Raw genomic sequence first — 20439 nt, forward strand, 5'->3', positions numbered from 1 at the left:
TTTTTGTTCATTTTTCTTTTTTATTTTTTTTTTTTTTTTTTCCTAGAGAAAAATCTGTTAGGTGTGTGGACCGAATTAAAACTAGGAACATAGCCCAACTTCCTGTTCTTATAAATCCGCTTTCCAACAAATACATATCAAACAAGTTTGTGGGCTGTACCAAACTTTTTAAGTTCGACACTTCGACATGGTATTGTTTGCGACAAATTGTGGTGATTGAATGAGCAACTTAAAAACAGAATTGTAATGTTTGGAGAGGATGATAACTGCATCACGGAGATCATTTCGATTTTTCTAACCTCGGCAATCTTTTTTTTTTTTTTTAAAGTTTTTGATTGTTTCTGACTTTCATAAATCGTGCTATTAAAGTATTAAATGCACCAAATCTATACCCGATTTAATCGCTTCTTTGGACCCACATTTTGTCGTGATTCGAACTTTTGTAAATTAATAGAAAAAATCGAAAACAAAGATCTTCCCAGCTCCTATTGTATCTGTATTATTACATTTTTCGAAATACTACTCTTGGTCCAAGCCATGATGAGCCCATGATCCCTTTTGCAACTCTTTGCCGGATAATAGACAACTGGACAAGTAAGTCACAAAAATATATAGCCATCATGAGCTAAAGAAAGAACTTCATTATTGGTGACTCCTCCTTTCATGGTGTCTGTTTGATATTACTTAATTAAACAAAAAAAGGTTATCTGGAACACTCTTTTGATCCCATGCCGGCGGAGCCAGGGATCTGCACATGGGGCACCGAGTGTCTTAGCTAAATTACATTTTGTTTTCCCAGCTAGTAAAATGAAATTAAAAAAAAACACACACACATTATTACTTGGCGATATTAAAAATTGAACCATGCATCATTATAGATTGAAATTACAAAAGTTGTTTGAAATTCTTTAATTTCTATGAAAATTTTCCAAAAGTAAAGAAATTCAACAATTGTCATGGTATACATCACATATTCCACAATCCGCACTTACAAAAATCTACAGAGAATAGAAGTCTATAAATACCACTTGAGTCTCTGTTGTTGGCGAAGACTATGTCTTGCAGTTTTTTATCAACTGCAAAGTTGACTTCGCGCCAAGCACTTGATACCACGAGATAGCTTAGGCAAGTCCACATCCATGTGTTTAGTTGTTTCCCAAAGTATAAATGTATAATAAAGACTTGTGCAGCACGCTCTTAATAATAGACAAGGAGAGTTATTATATATGGCGGATTGGCGGCGTATAATAATATTCAAATGGCATAAATTCTAGGCATCTTAGTTAAAAATAAAATAAAATAATCTATTTGATATGTATCTCGTGGGATCATAAACAAATCGTCAAAGATCATTGGTATGATACTATGATCTATATTGAAATTTTCCTTTATATATCTGGTTAATGCACAGCTCTCTTAATAAGAGATATGGTAAGAATGTAAGATAGAGATGCAGATGGTCAGAACGTAAGATAGAGATGCAGATGCTAAGCAGTCATGCAGGTTCAACTGTTTTGGGCTCAAGATACATACTTCAAGGGCAAGGCATATTTCTGTTCCTTTCTCTTCTGTTCTCTTTTCTAATGGTTCTTTCTTCTTTTTGTTCTCTTCATTGTGGATTGTAGTTTAAGTCCTGATATCTAATGGGTAGAGCATTTCTGGTTTCTTGTTTTGTGCAGATGGAACAATTAGTGGAAAACAATTTTTGAATAGCCAAACAAGAGGTAACAGAAAAATACATAATTTTCACAAACCTTAAAACTACGGGAAAATGGGAAAGATAAAGCACAAAATTTATGACAAATTTACTTATCACTTTAGTTTTTTTCGTTTGTCTTTATACTGAAGCAGAGATGTGTTATTCATCCATCCTTTCAAAATTTTATCAGTACTTACTCTTGTACGTATAGTTAGTTAGTTACACTTGTGTGCATTACTACAACATGATTACTTTGAAATTAAAGGTTTATCTTTGATAGCTAATGGTGTGTAAGTCTTTGCAAATTATATAGGTTTGGCAGTGCAGTGTCGAGTTGCAGTAAATCAGTTGTACCATACCTATTACCAACGCAAGCTTGAGAAGATCTACCAATGTCATCTGCAAAAATCCTCATCTGTAATATGTAACCACGGAAACAAGGAAAAATCACCAGCCAACCTTATTGGTTGCGCACAAAAGAGATGTCTCCGTTCCGCACAAGAAAACGTGCATACAACACAAGCTGAAGCTGAGCATACATCAACCCATGACCCCAGTTCCGCACAAGAACACAAGTATACACCAAACTCTGATGCTAATCATATGTCAATGAATAGTCTTTCACAGCAACTCAAGGAATTCTATTCCTTTTGTCGTCCTAAGATTGTGGTTCAAAATGTAAGATTCTTATATCCAAACACTTGTCGAAGTAACTTTCATCGGTATTACCTAAATACGCAACAAAATGGAAAAAAAATGTAACTCTGTTAGATTTTTCACATCAGGTTGTAGGACTAATAGCGGTGTCTCTTCTTCCCCTAGAAACGACAAGTGATCTCAGTCTCGCATTTTTTAAGGGACTACTGACGGTAATGGGTGAAGAAATGCAGAGCAGATTTTCATTGAACTACAAATACATGTGGGTTACTCAGTCATTCTTATGTTATTTCAGGCCTTGATACCTCTAGTCTTGATGAGCATTTACACGGTGGGGGTAGATCAACTGTATGAGGTCGAAACTGATGACATGGTATACTCATTATGTAGTCTAACAATGTTACTAGGTTGAATTTTAAGTTCATCTTCAATCCTACCTGCAGCACAATCATCCTTCACAGTTCTTTAAAGTGCTTTATTTTCCCTCTTATACGTACCAAGGAAAACAAGCCTGATCTTCTAACTGCTTCTGGTGATGTTTCTATGGATGTGGGGGCAACAAGTGGAACCACCGGTTCTTTCTTAGTACGTCTACATTTCTACCCTTGCCATTCTCATTATGCTTTTAATCCCCACCACTACTATATGCCATTTTCATTTTCCTAGTTACATACCTTTCACTTGGATTTGCATACTCTGTTAATGTATGTGCTTGCCAATTATCGAAAATTAATCATGTTGATAACTTGATATGATTAAAAAAATAAGCTCTAGTTTGACAACTGAATTTAGGTTTCTGAAGTAATGTGTAACACGTTCGATATTTGTTGCTCTAAATACTGTAATGTCTCGTTGACAGCTGAAGGATTGAATCAGCAGTTCCCATCCTATGTTAGATTTCTGAGTACCTAAGTGTTTGTTCCATTCTTCTGCGCTTAGGATCTGACATATGTTTTATTCTCTAATACAATTTGTTGTAGCTTCCCTTTGTGATGAAATGGAAGAAGCATCCATATTTTGGTGCTTGCGCCATGCCTGTGAGAGATCTGCTTATCCATTTAGCCTTCTTTGTGCACATTCAGGTATATGACAAGTTATCCGTTCATTCTATTCTGAAATATATGGTTGAGACTTCAGAATATCCTACTATACCTGCAATTTTTTTGAATCCATCTTACTTTGTGATTTTCCCTGGTATAACTCTTTCTTTTCCCTGATGATAATGATATTTGTGACTAAAACTGTAGAAATATGTGCTGGGGAAGCCGATATTGTTTACAAGATCTCTGATACTTGCAACAGCTTTCACCTTCATCTTTTCTACTGCAATCACATTGTTGAAGGTGAATTGTCCAATCATACAACAAAGATATTTTTCTTTTGAGCAGAACGAATGCATTTCTGAAGCTAGATGAATGTAATTTATTCATCCTCATCATTGTCGATCAACACCATAAATGAAATTTTCGGGCCCGAATTCTGGTGATAGGAGTAAAGACAAGAAAATCTAGACTCTTTTGTTTGGAATAAGAAAGATACAAGAAAAATTCTAAGGAAGACTTAGGATGTAGAAGACCATATAAGTCTATTACATGAGTGATTCAGGATGATTTATGATCAATCTGTGTCTGCGTCTCTGCGACATGCTTTGTCCACCTGACGGAACAAATTATATATTCTTAGGGTCTCAGGGTACTATATTCTGTGATTGACTTCTCAGCCAACAGTCATAATTCTTTAAGTGTGGTCTCTGTCTCGTGGACGACCTGGAAACTACTGATTCTTCACCATGCTTTTGAACTCAACAATTTTCAATATATTCTGATTAATCAAAAACAAAACAAAAGGCGTGTGAGCATAGTATCTACTTGATATATTGGTAATCAAGAGTTTGACTGAGCTCAAGTGAGTGATACATAAAGAACAACTTTTCATATCACCATTGAACAGGATATGGCAGATGCTAATTGGAATCATAATTTGGACTGTCAGTCCTGCGTTGTGCAACTAGGCCAAAGAAAGGTTAGTTGAATTTATCTGCTCCACCATCAATGTCTCAAAAGGCACCGACGCAATGCCTTAAAATCTTGTATGGTTTTCTGCGTTAATGCGTTGGTATTCCTTGGAGCAGGTATTGCGGGTGTCCATTGATATGTTGCTGATGGCATATGGTACTGCAATTATCGCAGGAGGTTTTCCACCATACACATTTACCAAACTTGTCAATGTATGCATGCTCTGCATTTCAAATTTAATTTATTTATTTTTTCGCATCTCAAATTTAGGTGTGCTATATGATTATATGGTAAAATGACATAATAATTATGTTGCTTGTAGGTGCTAGGACATAGCATGCTAGCTTTCGTGCTTTGGTTCCGTGCTCGATCTATTGGAATATGCTTCCATAACTAAGTGACGTACTGACGTTCCTACTCTGTATTGGGAGTAATACTGAGAGTCCATAATTTTGTCCATGTTTTTCTTCACGCAGTACTTATATTAATCACGTTTGTTCGTAAAGAAGAATTGGCAAGTGATAAGGGACTCGAGCTTACTAATGTAATATAATAGTGAAATTCTCAAGATTCCCAGTAATGATGAAAATTGAGCAGTTACTAGTGAGCTTACGAAATCAACCTGTTGTGAATAGGACAATACAGAAACAATGTTATCCACAATAAATAGATCAATCCTACACAAGAATCGACCATTCTCACTAGACAAGACTTCAACACCCTCCAAGTAATATCCCAACACTTCTCAATATCAAATAACAAACATATAAAGTAAAACAATTAATGTAAAAGAGAACAAACCATAAGACGAGATATATCGTGGTTCGGCAATTTGCCTACGTCCACACTGCGAGTTCCAAGCTTTACTAGATGTCCGGAGTAACAGATTACAAGAGCTCTCAATTCACTCACAAAGAATGAACACTCAACTCACAAAGAATTGTTCTCTTACAATCTCTTTATTTCTTAGTTTTGGTTAGGTTAGGTTTTTACAGAAAAAACCTATATTTATACTATTTCAAAAAACTTGTAAAGCGATGGGTGATCTTGTTGAAATGTGGATTGGGCGGGTGGCTTTTAAAGAACTAGAGGTCGCCAAAGGCATGAGTGTGCCACGCGCCTTGTCCAGGCATACTTAGAAGCTGCGGTCACTTAACACTGAGAGAGAAAACGTCTTTTTCTACATTTTCCACCTCGATGAGGTTTTAACACATAAAACCAAGTCGAACACATTCAAGAAGAACACATCCATCGTAACTTCGCGAATAACCGGCCGCCCAGAAGGCCATGCCCACAAAGGGCTCTTTCAAGCATATAGGATTTGGAGCAAGTCCAAACGGTGTTGGAACTTAACTCCCGGTGACAACCTTTGTCAACATATCAACATGATTGTCATGGGTGTCCACTTTCTCAAGTGCTACATCACCATCCTCAATGATATCCCATATAAAGTGATAACGGACATCAATATGCTTGGTGTGAGCATGATGAACTGGTTTTTGCCAAATAAATAACACTCGACTATCACAATACAAAAACCTCTATTACACTTTCAATACTCATATCATCCAAAAGGCGCCGAAGCCATAGTGCCTCTTTCCTTTGCCCTCGCCACTATCATATACTCTTGCCTCGAGAGTAGATAGAGCAATCAGAAGCTGTAGAAAAAGACCTCTAACTAACCGGTGCACCATGCATCATAAATACATAACCGATGAGTCGTTCATCGCCTATCCGGATCACTTGCATAATCTGAATCCACATACCTACCGACATAACAAGTGCCTCCACCATAAACTAATCCTACATCCAAGGTACCCCTTCAAGTACCTCAATACCCATTTCACTGTTTCCCAATGCTGCTTCCTAGGATTTGTCATATACCTGCTTACAACACTAACTGCCTGTAAAATGTTTGGGCGTGTGCACACCATAGCATACATCAAACTGCCCATGGCACTTGCATAAGGAACATTAGCCATATGTTTTGTTCTTCCACCAACTAGAGAGAATTTAGTCAAAGCCTAAAATGCCCAGCTAAAGGTGTAGAAACCGAATTTGCATTCTCCATACCAAATTAAGAAATTACTTTCTGAAGATATTTCTTTTGAGATACAACTATCCGTCGCTTCTTCCTATCTCTGTCAATCTCCATGCCCAGTATCTTCTTAGCTCCACCTAAGTCTTTTATCTCAAACTCAGAGCTAAGTTGAGATTTCAATTTGTCTATCTCCACCATGCTTTTGGAAGCAATAAGCATGTCATCCACATAAAGTAGGAGATAGATAAAGTCATTACCACGAAGCCTACGAAAGTAAACACAACAGTCATACTTACTTCGGGTGTACTCATATTGCATCATGAATGTGTCAAAGCACTTGTACTATTGCCTTGGCGATTGTTTCAAACTATACAGTGACCTATTCAACTTGCACACATGATCTTCTTTCTCAGCAACAACAAACCCTTCAGGTTGTCTAATATATATCTCTTCCTCCAAGTCCCCATGCAAGAAAGCAGTTTTCCAATCAAATTGTTCTAACTCCAAGTCGAAGTGAGCAATTAAACTCAATAACACACGAATGGAAGTATGTTTGATCACTAGGGAAAATACCTTATTGTAGTCGACTCCTTCCTTCTGTGAGAAACCCTTTGCTACCACTCTTGCCTTGTACCCAAGATCTTTTCCGGACTCAAAAGGACATCTTTCTTTTCAACACTCATTTTTCTTGTCGATAGTCCTTTTTGGCAATAAAATTAGGTCCCATGTGTGATTTTTATCAAGAGACTCCATCTCTTCTTGCGTAAACCAACCAATCTCAGAATGAGCATCTCTAACGACTTTCTTGAAGCTATCCGCATCATCATCTTCGATATTCGGTGCATATGCCACTAAATCCACGACCATAGTGTTTCACCGGCTTCGCGGCCTATACCTATGCACTTCTTTAACTTGTCTCTTTGGCCTAGGGTCACCTACTACAAGTTCGCGGATGTTCATGCTCTTCTTCCTGTTGTTGTGTGGTTCCATGATTTGGTATCTCATCATGAACCAACCAGTCATCTGCTACATCAGACAACTCAAGCTCAATGGCTTGAACTTCTATAGACTCACTATTATGCCCACTCTCTTCCCGAAACTTCTTGAAAAGATAACACGGAAGTCTCATCAAAGGTAACATCTCTGCTGACCAAGAACTTGTGGTCTTCTAGACACCACAATCTGTATCCCTTTACTCTATTTGTGAAGCCTAAGAATATGGCCTTCTTAGCTTTAGGATCTAGCTTGCTCTCCCTCACATGGTAGTAAGCAGTCGATCCAAACACTTGCAAAATACTATAATCAGCTGGATTACCTAACCACACCTCATAAGGTGTCTTGCAATCTATAGCTGGAACTGGTGACCTATTATATAGGTAACACGCCATGGACACTGCATCTGCTCAATACTCTTTTGCCTAGACCGACATTAGACAACAAACATCTTGCTCTTTCAAGCAAGGTTCTATTCATCATCTCATGCCATTCCATTATCTTTGGCGTGCCCTGCTCTGCCTAGTGTCGACAATTCCTTGTTGCACACAAAACTCTTGGAAAGGCTCATAGGTATACTCTGTACTATTGTCAGACCTTAGTGTCTTGACCTTCCTATCTGTGTGATTCTCAACCCTTGCCTTCCAATTCTTAAATGTCTCAAACACTTCATCTTTCATTTTCATCATATACACCCACACATAGCGAGTATGATCATCAATGAATGAGACATAATAGTGATTACCTACTTTTGAAGCCACTCTGGAGAGTCCCCAAACATCCGTATGCACATAGTCAAAGATGTCATTTTGTCGTGGTGCTTGCTTTGACTTGAACTTGACTGTGACTTGCTTCCCATAGGCCAATGCTCATAGAACCCCCATACTTGATTTCTTCAAGTCCTTCAAGAACCCTCGCTTGCACAACTCAGACAAACCCTTTTCACTCATATGCCCTAGTCACATATGTCACATCTTAGTGCACTCAGAATTATCACTACATGCAACCACTGCTACATCGCTTTATCACCGTACTACCTATCAAAGTATACAAGGTTCTATGTCTTTGACCCTTCATAACAACTAAAGAGCCAATCGACAATCTTTAGGACTCCACCTTCCCCCACAAACTTGTGGCCTTTGGAATCCAAGATACCAAGAGAAATAAGGTTTTTCTTTAGCTCAGGAACATGTCTCATATCGGTTAAAGTCCTCACTACACCATCATGCATCTTGACCCGTATAGTTCAAATTCCTACCGTCTTACAAGCAACGTCATTACCCATCAAAATGGAACCACCATTAATGCTCTCATAAGAAGTAAACCACTTTCTATTCAGGCACGTATGGTAGGAACATTCGAAATCAAGAATCCACCTTTTGGCTATATAGTCTTGTGTGGACACACAGAGACTCAACTCGTCCTTCAGAGCCTGAAGCATAACTTGCCTCAATTTTAGCCTTACATTTCTTCTTACCATCTCTCTTGTTCTCTTTCTTTGGGTGAGGACAATTACTTGTGTAATGTCCCTTTTCATCGCAATTGTAGCACTTCATATGTGTCAAAGGCTTCTTTGACTTTGACCTAGACTTCTCATTGCTTGTAGAAGCCTTTTCATGCGACCTTCCTCTTGCCACTAGCCCCTGACCTGCATTATTATTATTGTCTACACGTGTCTTCTTCATCAACTCATAAAAAAGAAGTGCACTCTAAACTTCGTGAAGATCAACATCTTCTCTGTTCATAAATGTAGTCATTAGAAGCTCATAGTTTTCTGGCAAAGAGAATATTAAACATGCCGCTTAATCCTCATCATCCATCTTCATGGCAACATTCAAATAATCCGCTAGGCGTTGACAGAACTCACTAACGTGCTCTTGTATCATTGAACCATCCACCATCATGTACCGATAAAAACGCTTCTTAAGGTACATCTTGTTCGTCATGCTCTTGATAGGGTTATATACTAAAAGCATTACTTTTGTATTAACTCTAATTCTATATATTTTGAATGAGAATCATATGGACAAATGTTATATATATTATATATGTTATTACTTATATGCATGCGTCTAATACTTTATGTTGTAGATGATATGGTGTGTGGTGACACACAGAAGATCATATCATCAGTACTTTATAAAGTATAAGTAAACGTTCACAACCTAGATGGATTTGGACAAACCATTGGTACGGTTGTAATATAATCGGTATTAGTCTATCTTGACTACAAGATTACACTAGTACACTTTGTGTGTATTGAATGGGACCAAGTGAGGTTGTTTCTCTTTATATCGAATATATAAGAGAACAAACACCTCTATTATTATGGATGTTTGTCCTCTTAATCCGGATATAATAACGGGCACTTATGTGCATTATACATTGCTTTAAATCATCAATGAGTGAGATTCATTTGTGAATCAACAAACTCGATAGATTAGGTAATGACATTGTATGTAAGGTGTGATGTTGATTATAAAAGGAATATGTGACCATAAGTAGTCGGGTTGATGATGTCCCTCGAGGAGCTCATAATAATTGTCATGTAAACCCCGCAGTGGATTTAATCCGACATGACAATGAGGTCGAAAGTGGTACTACTCAAGGACATAAGAAGTTGATTAATGTAGTTGTTAGTAACTTGACTTAATCAACGGGCATTCGATATCTTAAACATGGAGAGATCAACAAGCATATAATATGGAGCCCATAAACGTAACGCGTAATTTGGGATTAGGCGGTAAAGTGCAACAATGGCCTTTAGTAGAATAAGTCATTTGTTGACGGACTTGGGGCCGTGTGTTTTAGGCAAACATGGAAAACCCAAGCCCGTCAGGAGACCTAACCCTGATTTCTCCTCATGGTCCCTGTTGTAGCCTATAAATAGAAACCCTTCTCTCCTAGCCGAATTACTCAGTTTTTGCTCAAGAAAGACAAGTTCCAAATTCGGTTCTGATCTTGTGAGTGAGAGAGGCCAAGAGAGAAAGAAGGGGCTGGTAGATCGTTGCCCACACAACGTCCATTCTAAGGATAGGAATACAACAGAAGATCAAAAGGTTGTTAATTCGTAGAGCTTGGATTCTCAGAGATATCACAGCTGATCTAAAGGTATGAATTCTAAACAAAATCGTGAGAACCTTTATTCCGTTGCACATGGTTTTCACGGTTTGTAAATTGCGACCATAACGATTCCTACAACTCTTGGTCATATACATAGACTCTAGTTTGAGCCAAATACCGGCAGCGGTATTTTCTCCCATCACACTATACATGACCTCATTAGCAAGACACAATCGGATTGATGAACAAGCCTGTAGATTGAACTCTTCCCAATCATCATTACTCATACTCACAGCCTTTGAGTTAATCCCCTTTAAAGCCTTGTGCAAACCTTGTTGGATGAGGATGTCCCTAACTTGGACTCTCCAAATCCCAAAGTTATTCTTCCTATTAAACTTCTCTACTTCAAATTTAGCATTTGACATCTTAGGAGCCATTTTTCAAGTTACACACAATAACCCAAAAAAACAATTTCACTTCGAAATTTAATCGAACACCTTGTCTACACAAATTTCAAGCACTATAGTTCTACCAAAACTCAAAATCCTAGGTCGATACCTGCGGCCCGATACCAATTATTGTGAATAGTACAATACTTAAAACAACATTATCCACAACAAATAGATCAATCCTACATAAAGATAAATCGTTCTCACTAGACAAGACTTCAACACCCTCCAAGTAATATCCCAACACTTCTCAATATCAAATAAACAAGCATACAAAGTAAAACAATTAATGAAGGAAGAACAAACCAGAAGACGAGATATATCGTGGTTCAGCAATTTGCCTACATCCACACTGCGAGTTCCAAGCTTTACTAGATGTCTGGAATAACAAATTACAAGAGCTCTCAATTCACTCATAAAGAATGAACACTCAACTCATTAAGAATTGCTCTCTTACAATCTCTCTTTTTCTTGGTTTTGGTTAAGTTAGGTTTTTACAGAAAAAACCTATATTTATACTGTTTAAAAAAAACTTCTAACAAATGATCTTCTTTGAAATCTGATTGGAGCTGGTCACGCCCTTGGCCAAGCAAAGTCGAGCGCGGATCGCGCTTAAAGAACTGGAGGTCGCCAAAGGCATGAGCGTGCCGCACACCTTGTCCAGGCATACTTAGAAATGCGAATTGGCGCTTTAACATCAAAGAGAGAAAAACGTCTTTTTTCTACATTACGTTGTTTCCGCGATTGTCTTATTCACAACACAATCCATGGTTGAATCGTGGGATTGGAACAACGTAAATATCATATATGCAACAATGAAATATTTTTGTACAATTTGGTAGTATAACTCTTTCTTGTTTGTGGATAATTATGTTGTGTTAAAAACATGAACCACAAACAATTTAGTTTCCTTTTCCCATCCACAACAAAAGCTTAATTTTGATATTAGCTACAGCTGAAATGATTGTCAAGATACTTAAAACACACCATTGACTATGGATTACATTATAACAAGTATCCGCCATTGTTAGAAGGTTTTACTGTCACTAACTCGATATCTGACTGTGAAGAAACGAAGTCAACAAGTGGAATCTGAGTTCATAGCATTGGACAAGACTACCAAAGAAGCAGAATGGCTTTGAAATTTCCTGGAGGATATTCCATTATGGTCTAAGCCTGTTATGGCCATATGTATATATTGTGATAGTTTAGCTGCTACAACAAGGGCTAAAAACAATGTATATAATGGGAAGTCAAGACATATAATACACATGCATATACTACAATTAACCAATTGATTTCTAATAGAGTTATTACTTTGGACTATGTAAAGTTAAAAGAAACTTAACCTTGCGGATCCGCAAACCAATTCAAAGGGTTACAAAGAGAGCAAGTGGTATATACATCGAGTGGAATGGGACTTAAGCCTATTCAATAAATCATCTTGTCGAAAACCTAACCTAGTTGAAGGAGATCCCAAGATCTAAGTTCAATAAGCAAACTGGTTGGGAATTGGGATAGATTCAGTGTTGATAAGCACACTTTTCCTTTTCCTATGATGTATGTGTGTTTCCTGTAATGATGTTAAGGGTAAGTAATTACATTTAATGATGTTTATATCTTGATTAAGAGGATCGAGTATAGCAGGATACTCTATAAATAAGTATCACCTATGTGAGAGAAGAAGTCGGGTCACTTCTATAAGAATGAGAAGGCTATGTTCTCTAAAGCTCTCCTGAATCTGGGATTTGTTCAGGACCAAAATGAACACAACCGTATGAACTTAAATGGTTTCAGATTAGTTAAGGATGTGGTTGTCTTGGTTTACACTCCACGGTTGGGACGGAGTTCAAGACTTAAATCACTGATCTACCAAGTAAATCCAATGTGCATTCACTAGGGTAGGTTCAAGTCCAAAAGGCACCTCTCCTGATGCAACACTAATCTACCATGTACTCTCTGTTTTTGTTGTCATGCATTAGCTTTCTATTCATGTAGGGGATTGTTGGAAAATCTAAGTGTGAATAGAAATTAGTCCCATATATAAATGATTGTGTATTTGAACAACTTTAAGAAGTTGGTCTAAGCGGTACACATTTTGGAATCCAAGTTGAATGTCTCCCAACAAAATAGACATATGAATACATTGAATATTCTATGGTCTACACGAGAAGTTGGTCTAGTGGTACACATTTTGAAATCCAAATTAGATGTGAAGGGTTCAAACCCACTCCCCAACATTTTCATTTTACTTTTTGGATAACTGTCATTCTCTTTTCTCATCTATTATAAAACTCTTTAAACATTGTCTTGGAGGGACATGTTTGAAGAGACTTGGAATGAACATGGTAGTTTGTTTGAAGAGACACTTTCGTTTTATTTAAACCCTTGTTTTGTTCATTGAAATAGGTTCAAAAAATAACTCTTAAAAAGGAAAAAAAAATGAACTTTTGAGAGACAAAAATGTCCATATCTTTTCTCTTTGTTAATTTATGAAGTTTCATTGAGAGTACAAAAATCCATTAAAAAGTTCGCTAGGGCTTCGAAGTTGTGGTGCTATGATTTAAAAATAACTGATTGTTGTATCCTGGGAAGGCGACACTTGAAGAACTGTGAGCACTCTGGACGGGGAGTGAAATTAGATCTTGAGGACATTGTATTTGTGTTGTGTTATTTTGAATAAAACAAGAGGTGAACTTGGGCTGGGGCTTGAGTTCATTGATCCCTTTATCTTCTTTTGGTAAACCTGTTTCCTGATAGGTTTGGAAACAGAATTGGATATGGATTGGAAAACAGAAACGTAATGGACTTGTAGAATCCAATGCCTATCGGGAAACCAGGCGGTTCCTATAAAATGGATCTACTAGTGCTCTACGTTTCTAGTCTTTACAAATACTCCTATATCGCCCCCTCACGAAAGTGAAAAAACTATTTTCTACACTCACGTTTTGGGCAATCATAAGATCGATGTCGTGGTTCTTCCTTTTCTTCTTTGGTTTATCTGCAGTAAACAAAAGAGAGTATAACTGTTGTTGTATCCTGGAGGTTGACGCGCTTTGTTTGCATAAAGAAAAACGACGAAACAACCTTTAAAGAAAATGTTTGATCCGTGCCTCAGCAAGCCTTCTTTATATTCAGAGTTTGTTCTTGTTGCATCAATTGTTACCAACAATTTTAAGGTTGTTTAACGATGAATATGAAGAAAGGTTAAGATTTGTTTATCGGTTTTCGTTTATGGGTTAAGCGATTAAGCGAAAGTATTGATAAAAAAAAAATGAGCTTCAATTGGATTAATGTTAATCCTGGATATTGGCATGGTAACAACAATTGTTGTCGTTACTGTACTGCATAAATTTTGTTGTTCAAGACTAAGTCCAAACGGTGTGGCCATGTCGTTTGAAACTAAGTCCAAACGGTGTGGCCACACCGTTCAAGTGGCAAAAAAACAGACAAGTCTTTTTTCCAAGTTCAAATCTCAACGACATGGCCACACCGTTTCGACCTAGTCCAAACGGTGTGGCCATGTCGTTCAGATTATAACTTCAAACGGTGTGCCACACCGCGTTCAAAATCAAAAAAAGCGGACAAATCGTTTTTCCAAATTCAAATCCCAAACGACATGCCCACATCGTTTTGGACCGCGATCGGGCGGTGTGACCCGGGACCGTTTAGTGTGAAATACAAACGACCTAGCCGCGTCGTTTAATTAATACATGCATAATTATTACATGTATAATTACTACATGCATAATTATTACATGTATAATCACTGTACACATCAATAATTCCTACATGCATAATTATTACATGCATAATTACGTTTAATTTAGATTTACCTTATTCTTATTAAATGCATCATCATCCATTCCTCTATTTTCTTCACTTTGAACTTGTTCTACATTTTTTTCTTGAATGGGGTCACTTAGAACTTGTTCTATATTTTCTTCTTGAATGGGGTCATGATGCATTACATTTTCTTCGTCATCTTCATGTTCTAAAATGGGGTTGGGCTCTTCCATTAGTGTTTAGTGTTAAGGTTTAAGGGTTTAAGGGTTTATGGTTTTTTATGGTGGAAGAGAAGAGAATAGAAGAGAAGAGCTGAAAAGGTTGCAACAAGTCAAATTCACTTTGGTTTGGAGCCTGCCCAACACAAAACAACTTTTGGGACCAATGGCACATTTGTAATAAGTGTTTTAGTTTTTGGTTCGCTTGAACACAATATGGGGTCCGACAGTAACAAACACCATATTTAATAAAGCTAATTTTTGGGATGTCTTCATAGGGATGAGGCTCGCGACCGTTGGTGTGATCCAACAGTCTAGAAATACAACATTCTCTCATTCTTTTTGTTCTTGATTTTCAGACCATTTTGTTTTTTATTTTCGCACTGGATCACACATCCAACAGTCCAATTTTCAGACCATTGGATCACACATCCAACGGTCCGCAGACCCTCATCATCCCTAATATCTTCGGGGTAACTGGAGTCTTTTTGTAACTATTAAAAACCAATTTGGTTATTGTGTGAACCCAGTTTGTATCTTTTAACCTCACACCTCCAATCTCCTCTGTCTCTTCTCAAGATGAGACTCCTCTCTCTTTGAATCTTCTTTCGGTGAACCCATTTAGGTCGCCACGTACCCCGACTTTCAGGGGGGGATCAAGCTGTGCCGCCGTAGTTCTCTCCTCCTTTTTTCCCTCCTCTTCTCTCACTTCTCATCTCCCCTTTCTACCTCTCAGAATAACGCCTTCTTTTCTAACCGTCCACCTCTCGCATTACTTATCGCTTTGGATGGATCATGTACACCGACCCCGGTTTCACTATCTTGCATCTTCTTGAGTCACTAAACCCCCTATGTCTCTATGGAGTCCACGCCCATTTAATGTTTCATGGATTTGGATCCTATGCTCTCTCCCTTGTACCTTATGTTACCTCCGTCCACCATGAGATGTCATCCCGATAGTCATGAATTTGGCCGATCTGGATGCCCCTCTTGCCCCGGAACCACGCGACGAACTCGTCGGGGGTCCGAGATATCCTCTACTTACTTGATTCAGCGATTCCTTACTCTAGCCTGCGATGGGTCTTTTTTCCCTTAGCCCTCACTCTTTCACAATCAATCATCTCGCAAAGTGTCTCAATCAATCGGTTCTCGCACATAGAACTCATTAGAATATCCTTGAAGTGGTCACATCCCCCCCGGCTCTCACTCTTCCAACTCACATATTGTCCACAAAGTGGTCTCATCCCCTTCGTGACTTACTCATGGAACTTGATATCACGCCCCCAAAGGGCCTCATCCCTCCATTTCTCTTTTGTAGAACTTCAACAATATATCCGAAGGATCTCAACCCTTTCGCTCTTATTATTAACGATCAACATCTCCATAAGGGTCTCCTCCCATTCTCCTCAACGCTCTGTAACACTCCACATCATGTTCGAAGGGCGGCTTCGGTCCCCCCGCTCTCAGCTTAGAGGCACTCATTTTGCCCCAAGCTTTAGGATTCGACAGCGGTTCACGCGAAGGGCTCATCCCCCTCTCCGGCTTAGAGGCATCTCATTTTGCCCCAAGCTTGATTCGACATCTGCGGTCCACGAAGGGCTCATCCCCGCCTCGGCTTAGAGGCATCTCATTTTGCCCTAAGCTTGATTAGGACATCTGCGGTCCACGGCGGCTCATCCCCCGCTCTCGGCTTAGAGGCATCTCATTTTGCCCCAAGCTTGATTCGGACAACTGCGGTCCACGAAGGGCTCATCCCCACTCTCTCGGCTTAGAGGCATCTCATTTTGCCCCAAGCTTGATTCGACATCGCGGTCCACGAAGGGCTCATCCCCATTTGTCTTTGGTCGGTGGTGAAGCCCGGATTGGGGGTATTTCGGTTTGCCCCCAAGTTTTATTCGGACATCTAGTCCGGTGAATGGCCTCATCCCCCGCATCTTTGGTGTTGGAAGCTGATGGGGCAGCCTTCGGTCGGTCCCCAATGCAAAGTTTGATCGGACATCTAGTCCGTGAAGGGGCTCATCCCTCCCACTGTCTTTGGTCATTTGTGAAGCTTGATGGGGCAGCCTCGGTTTTCCCCCAAGTTTTTTTCGTTCATGGCCCAATACTCATGAAACAATTGGAAGAAGTATGCTCTCTATTTCATTGATATAACATTCAACACAAACTATCATTCCTCGGCTCACTTAGCAATATGTAAAAGCAAGTCTCCTCTCTTTTAATTGAAAAACTAAACAAAGACTCCGAGGTTCCCCGTATAGCTAGTACGGGGCTCGACTCTAGTCTTACTCAATGTTATATCATGCAATACACATTTAATGGAGACAGTAAACTTTTTGACGACAATATAGTGTATGCAAATAAGGTAGTAAATGAGGTGAGATGGATCCATCTCTCAATACCAGCTCAAACTCCGCTTGGTTCCACGGTACCGCAAGTCTTTCTCTTTCTCTGTAACCTGAAACTTTCATGTTCGAGTATTGCACAAATAATACGTGAGTTTTAACGAGAAACATTAATTCAATATACGTATTTGCATACCAATATAATAGCAATCATGTGCTTCAAATTGTGTGTACCATTCGTCTTTACCACGAGGTGTACCACCACGTTTCTCATTCATGGTCCCGACGACCTACTACAAATGAATAGGTTCATGGAATACCACGCAGGTCCGGGGACAATCCCAATCGTCCTATATACATCTCTCGCTAAGGCCGGGGCAAGGCTTGCCCGCGCCCCGATTGTAACTACTCGTCTGTCAATTATGTACATGACGGTAAAAGAAACGAAGTTACTGCGGCGGTGTATGCCTCTCTACATTTTTGTCTTGAGTCAACCTCTCTTCATTTTTCAGCTTTTCTGGCGCATTTAAGATCATATCGACGGATCCTACTGACTCCGTTCGCTTCACTGCGCCGCGCTTTCTTAATGTTTCTCATTATTTCGATAGACCCTGGCAAGACGCGTATCAACCCGATCCCCGCTACGCTTTTATTTCTCCGGTGTTACGTTGTTTCTCAAGAGTCTCATACACCCATTTTGCCTTGCGTATTGCCCAAGCCGTATCACAAACTCTACAAAACCATTTACCCTTGGGTATAGAAGCCAAAGGAGGCTCCATGCAATATATGTGGTATCTATGTCGCAACCATCACAAAGGACAATCTTTTCATCATCTTGATCAACGAGGCAAACCATTCCGTATTGATTACCCTCAAACTCACATCTACCACGGCTTCCAACCATTGCTCACTGTGCTTTTGGCTAGGCTGGCTGGGATAAATCTGCTTCCATCCACTAATTAGAATTTGCATTTCTGTTGCTGCTAAGCGACCCATTAATGATTGAATCCATTTTACCTTGACCATATGAGTTTCAAATTACATGGGTTGTTGGCTCTCTCACAAAGAACACAATTCTCATGTGATGACTCTAAACCGATCTTTGTACAGTTCATACAATACCAACTTCTAGGGGAATTCTCACTTCGCTGAAACCCCAACACCGAAGACGTGATACATCTTCTCACATGAATCACATACGATCTGGATCCTTTCATCTGTTTTGCCACCACAAAATTGCGGATATTACTCTTCTTCAAAATTTGGGTGCGGTGTACTTTGTCGGTCGGCTTCAAGAAAGGACAAGGTTTCAGAATGTCCAGCCCAAACCGGTCCATGTTTCGTGGTGAACTTGATTGAACTCCTCGTTTTTCCTTCCCAATAAGTGTCATTTGGTAACCACCAACATGCTTGCGGTATGCTCTCCTCGACACATCCGACAGGCCCTTTGTAAGAGAAACCATTTCAAAGACCAATCTTATGAAAGTTCAACCATACCGATGAATGTCTTCAAGAAAAGTCGAAAGAATGACCATAAGCCCCATTTTTCATTCTTGTATTGATGATATTGAATTCCACAAATCTTTCAACCTTAATGCCTTGCAAATTTTTTTGAGAGTAGTTTGAGCTTAACAAAATTCTCGAAGCTATGACATCATGAAAAACAAGCTAACACATGACTCATTTGTAGCATGATCCTTAGCTTGTTCATTCAGAGAGTGTTACAGGGATCCATTTGATATATCCGTGCTCCTTTATCTCCATGTATAAAGAAGTCCTCATTCCCCATAAATGTAGACTATAATGTAGTTGATCTTTGCTTTCTCGGCCTTCAAAAATACTTAAAAGTATTTTCTTCTATAATCCACCGTGTCGGGAAGAGGTGCAAATTTAAAAGACAAGAACCCAAAAGAAAAGACCGAGCTTATAATATCTCCACATAACTCGGACATCCTTTTGTAAGGTCCATTTAATCTTGAAGGAAACAACAAGAAATCCCGGATCTTCGTTCTTTTCTCATACATGTCGATTGGATGAATATGGCATGATTAGATCGCACCATCTCTTGCCTCACCTCGGATATCAAGCAAAAGATAGTAAAACCCCTATTTCTTATATGATTACATTAGCTATCAACCCTATTTCAACACTGTTGTCCACTTATAGAATGCAACCTATGAGAAAAAGGAGTCGACACTTCTAACCTTAAAAGATGTGATCACTTCCACCAATTTCAAGCATCATCATTTCCAATATCCAAAGAGGAAAGAGCAAATTCTTGGTTCTACCTCTTTGTGCGATTGATTAATTTGCTTCTTCATTTCGAGTTAAAACAACAATAAAACCAGACGGATATAAAACATTCAGATAGGGTACAGTACAAATGTCCATCCATGGATGCACATACGAGACTTTGACAGTGGACTTCTTCTAAGCAAAGACAAGATTCCAAAATCAAACAAAGAAAACTCATTGTGGATGATTTCCTATTAATGCAAAGCACACTATATACCCCTCGCCTCCGATCTTAATATAAAAGCCATAAAGGATCACGTACCGCTTTGATGGACACAAAAGATTTAGAAGGTATTAAACTTCGTCAAGAGGTGCTTAAATATATTTTTACTGAAGAAACCACCCTCTTCCCCCGCTTATGGATGGCACATCAGCTATGACTTCATAATCTCGACCCATCCCCCGCAATTGTATCGCCCATCTCCTCAACTTGTAGACCACCTACACAACCTACAAACTTTTTATTAGTCCCCCCCGCACGGCTTAGCCATTGTGTGAACCCGGTTTGTATCTTTTAACTTCACACCTCCAATCTCCTCTGTCTCTTCTCAAAGATGAGACTCCTCTCTTTGAATCTTTCAATTTGAACCCATTTAGGGGTGCCCTCACCCCGACTTTCGGGGGATCAAGCCGTGTGCGCCCGTAGTTCTCTCCTCCTTTTTTTCTTTTTTCTCTCCTCTTCTCTCACTTCTCATCTCCCCTTCTACCTCTCAGAAACCGCCTTCTTTTCTAACCGTCCACCTCTCGTGATTACTTATCGCTGAATTTGGATCATGTACACGACCCGGTTTCACTATCTTGCATCTTCTTGAGTCACTAAACCCCTATGTCTCTATGGAGTCCACGTCCATTTAATGGTTCGCGAATTTGGATCCTATGCT

The 20439-nt window shown here is 39.1% G+C and overlaps 1 protein-coding gene and 1 pseudogene across 2 annotated transcripts; one reads left to right on the forward strand and one right to left on the reverse strand.

The window, feature by feature from the left end:
* The first annotated feature begins 1355 nt into the window (after positions 1-1355).
* On the forward strand, positions 1356-4978 carry LOC147476255 (homogentisate phytyltransferase 1, chloroplastic-like). Of its 2 annotated transcripts, XM_086584790.1 has the most exons (11): positions 1358-1545; positions 1680-1724; positions 2013-2377; positions 2485-2568; positions 2652-2729; positions 2858-2941; positions 3337-3438; positions 3604-3699; positions 4307-4378; positions 4488-4583; positions 4694-4978. In XM_086584790.1, the coding sequence occupies exons 1-11, from the start codon at positions 1479-1481 to the stop codon at positions 4766-4768; spliced, it is 1164 nt and encodes a 387-aa protein (XP_086440916.1). In that variant the 5' UTR covers positions 1358-1478; the 3' UTR covers positions 4769-4978. The 2 variants fall into 2 exon arrangements, with proteins under 2 accessions (XP_086440917.1, XP_086440916.1); XM_086584791.1 differs by lacking the exons at positions 4307-4378; positions 4488-4583 and having other exon boundaries at positions 1356-1545.
* A 12926-nt stretch (positions 4979-17904) lies between these two features.
* LOC147476256 (uncharacterized) lies at positions 17905-19052 on the reverse strand (annotated as a pseudogene).
* Between the last annotated feature and the right edge of the window lie 1387 nt (positions 19053-20439).

This window comes from Coptis chinensis, chromosome 9 (assembly GCF_015680905.1).
Source record: "Coptis chinensis isolate HL-2020 chromosome 9, ASM1568090v1, whole genome shotgun sequence".
Classification (NCBI taxonomy): Eukaryota; Viridiplantae; Streptophyta; class Magnoliopsida; order Ranunculales; family Ranunculaceae; genus Coptis; species Coptis chinensis.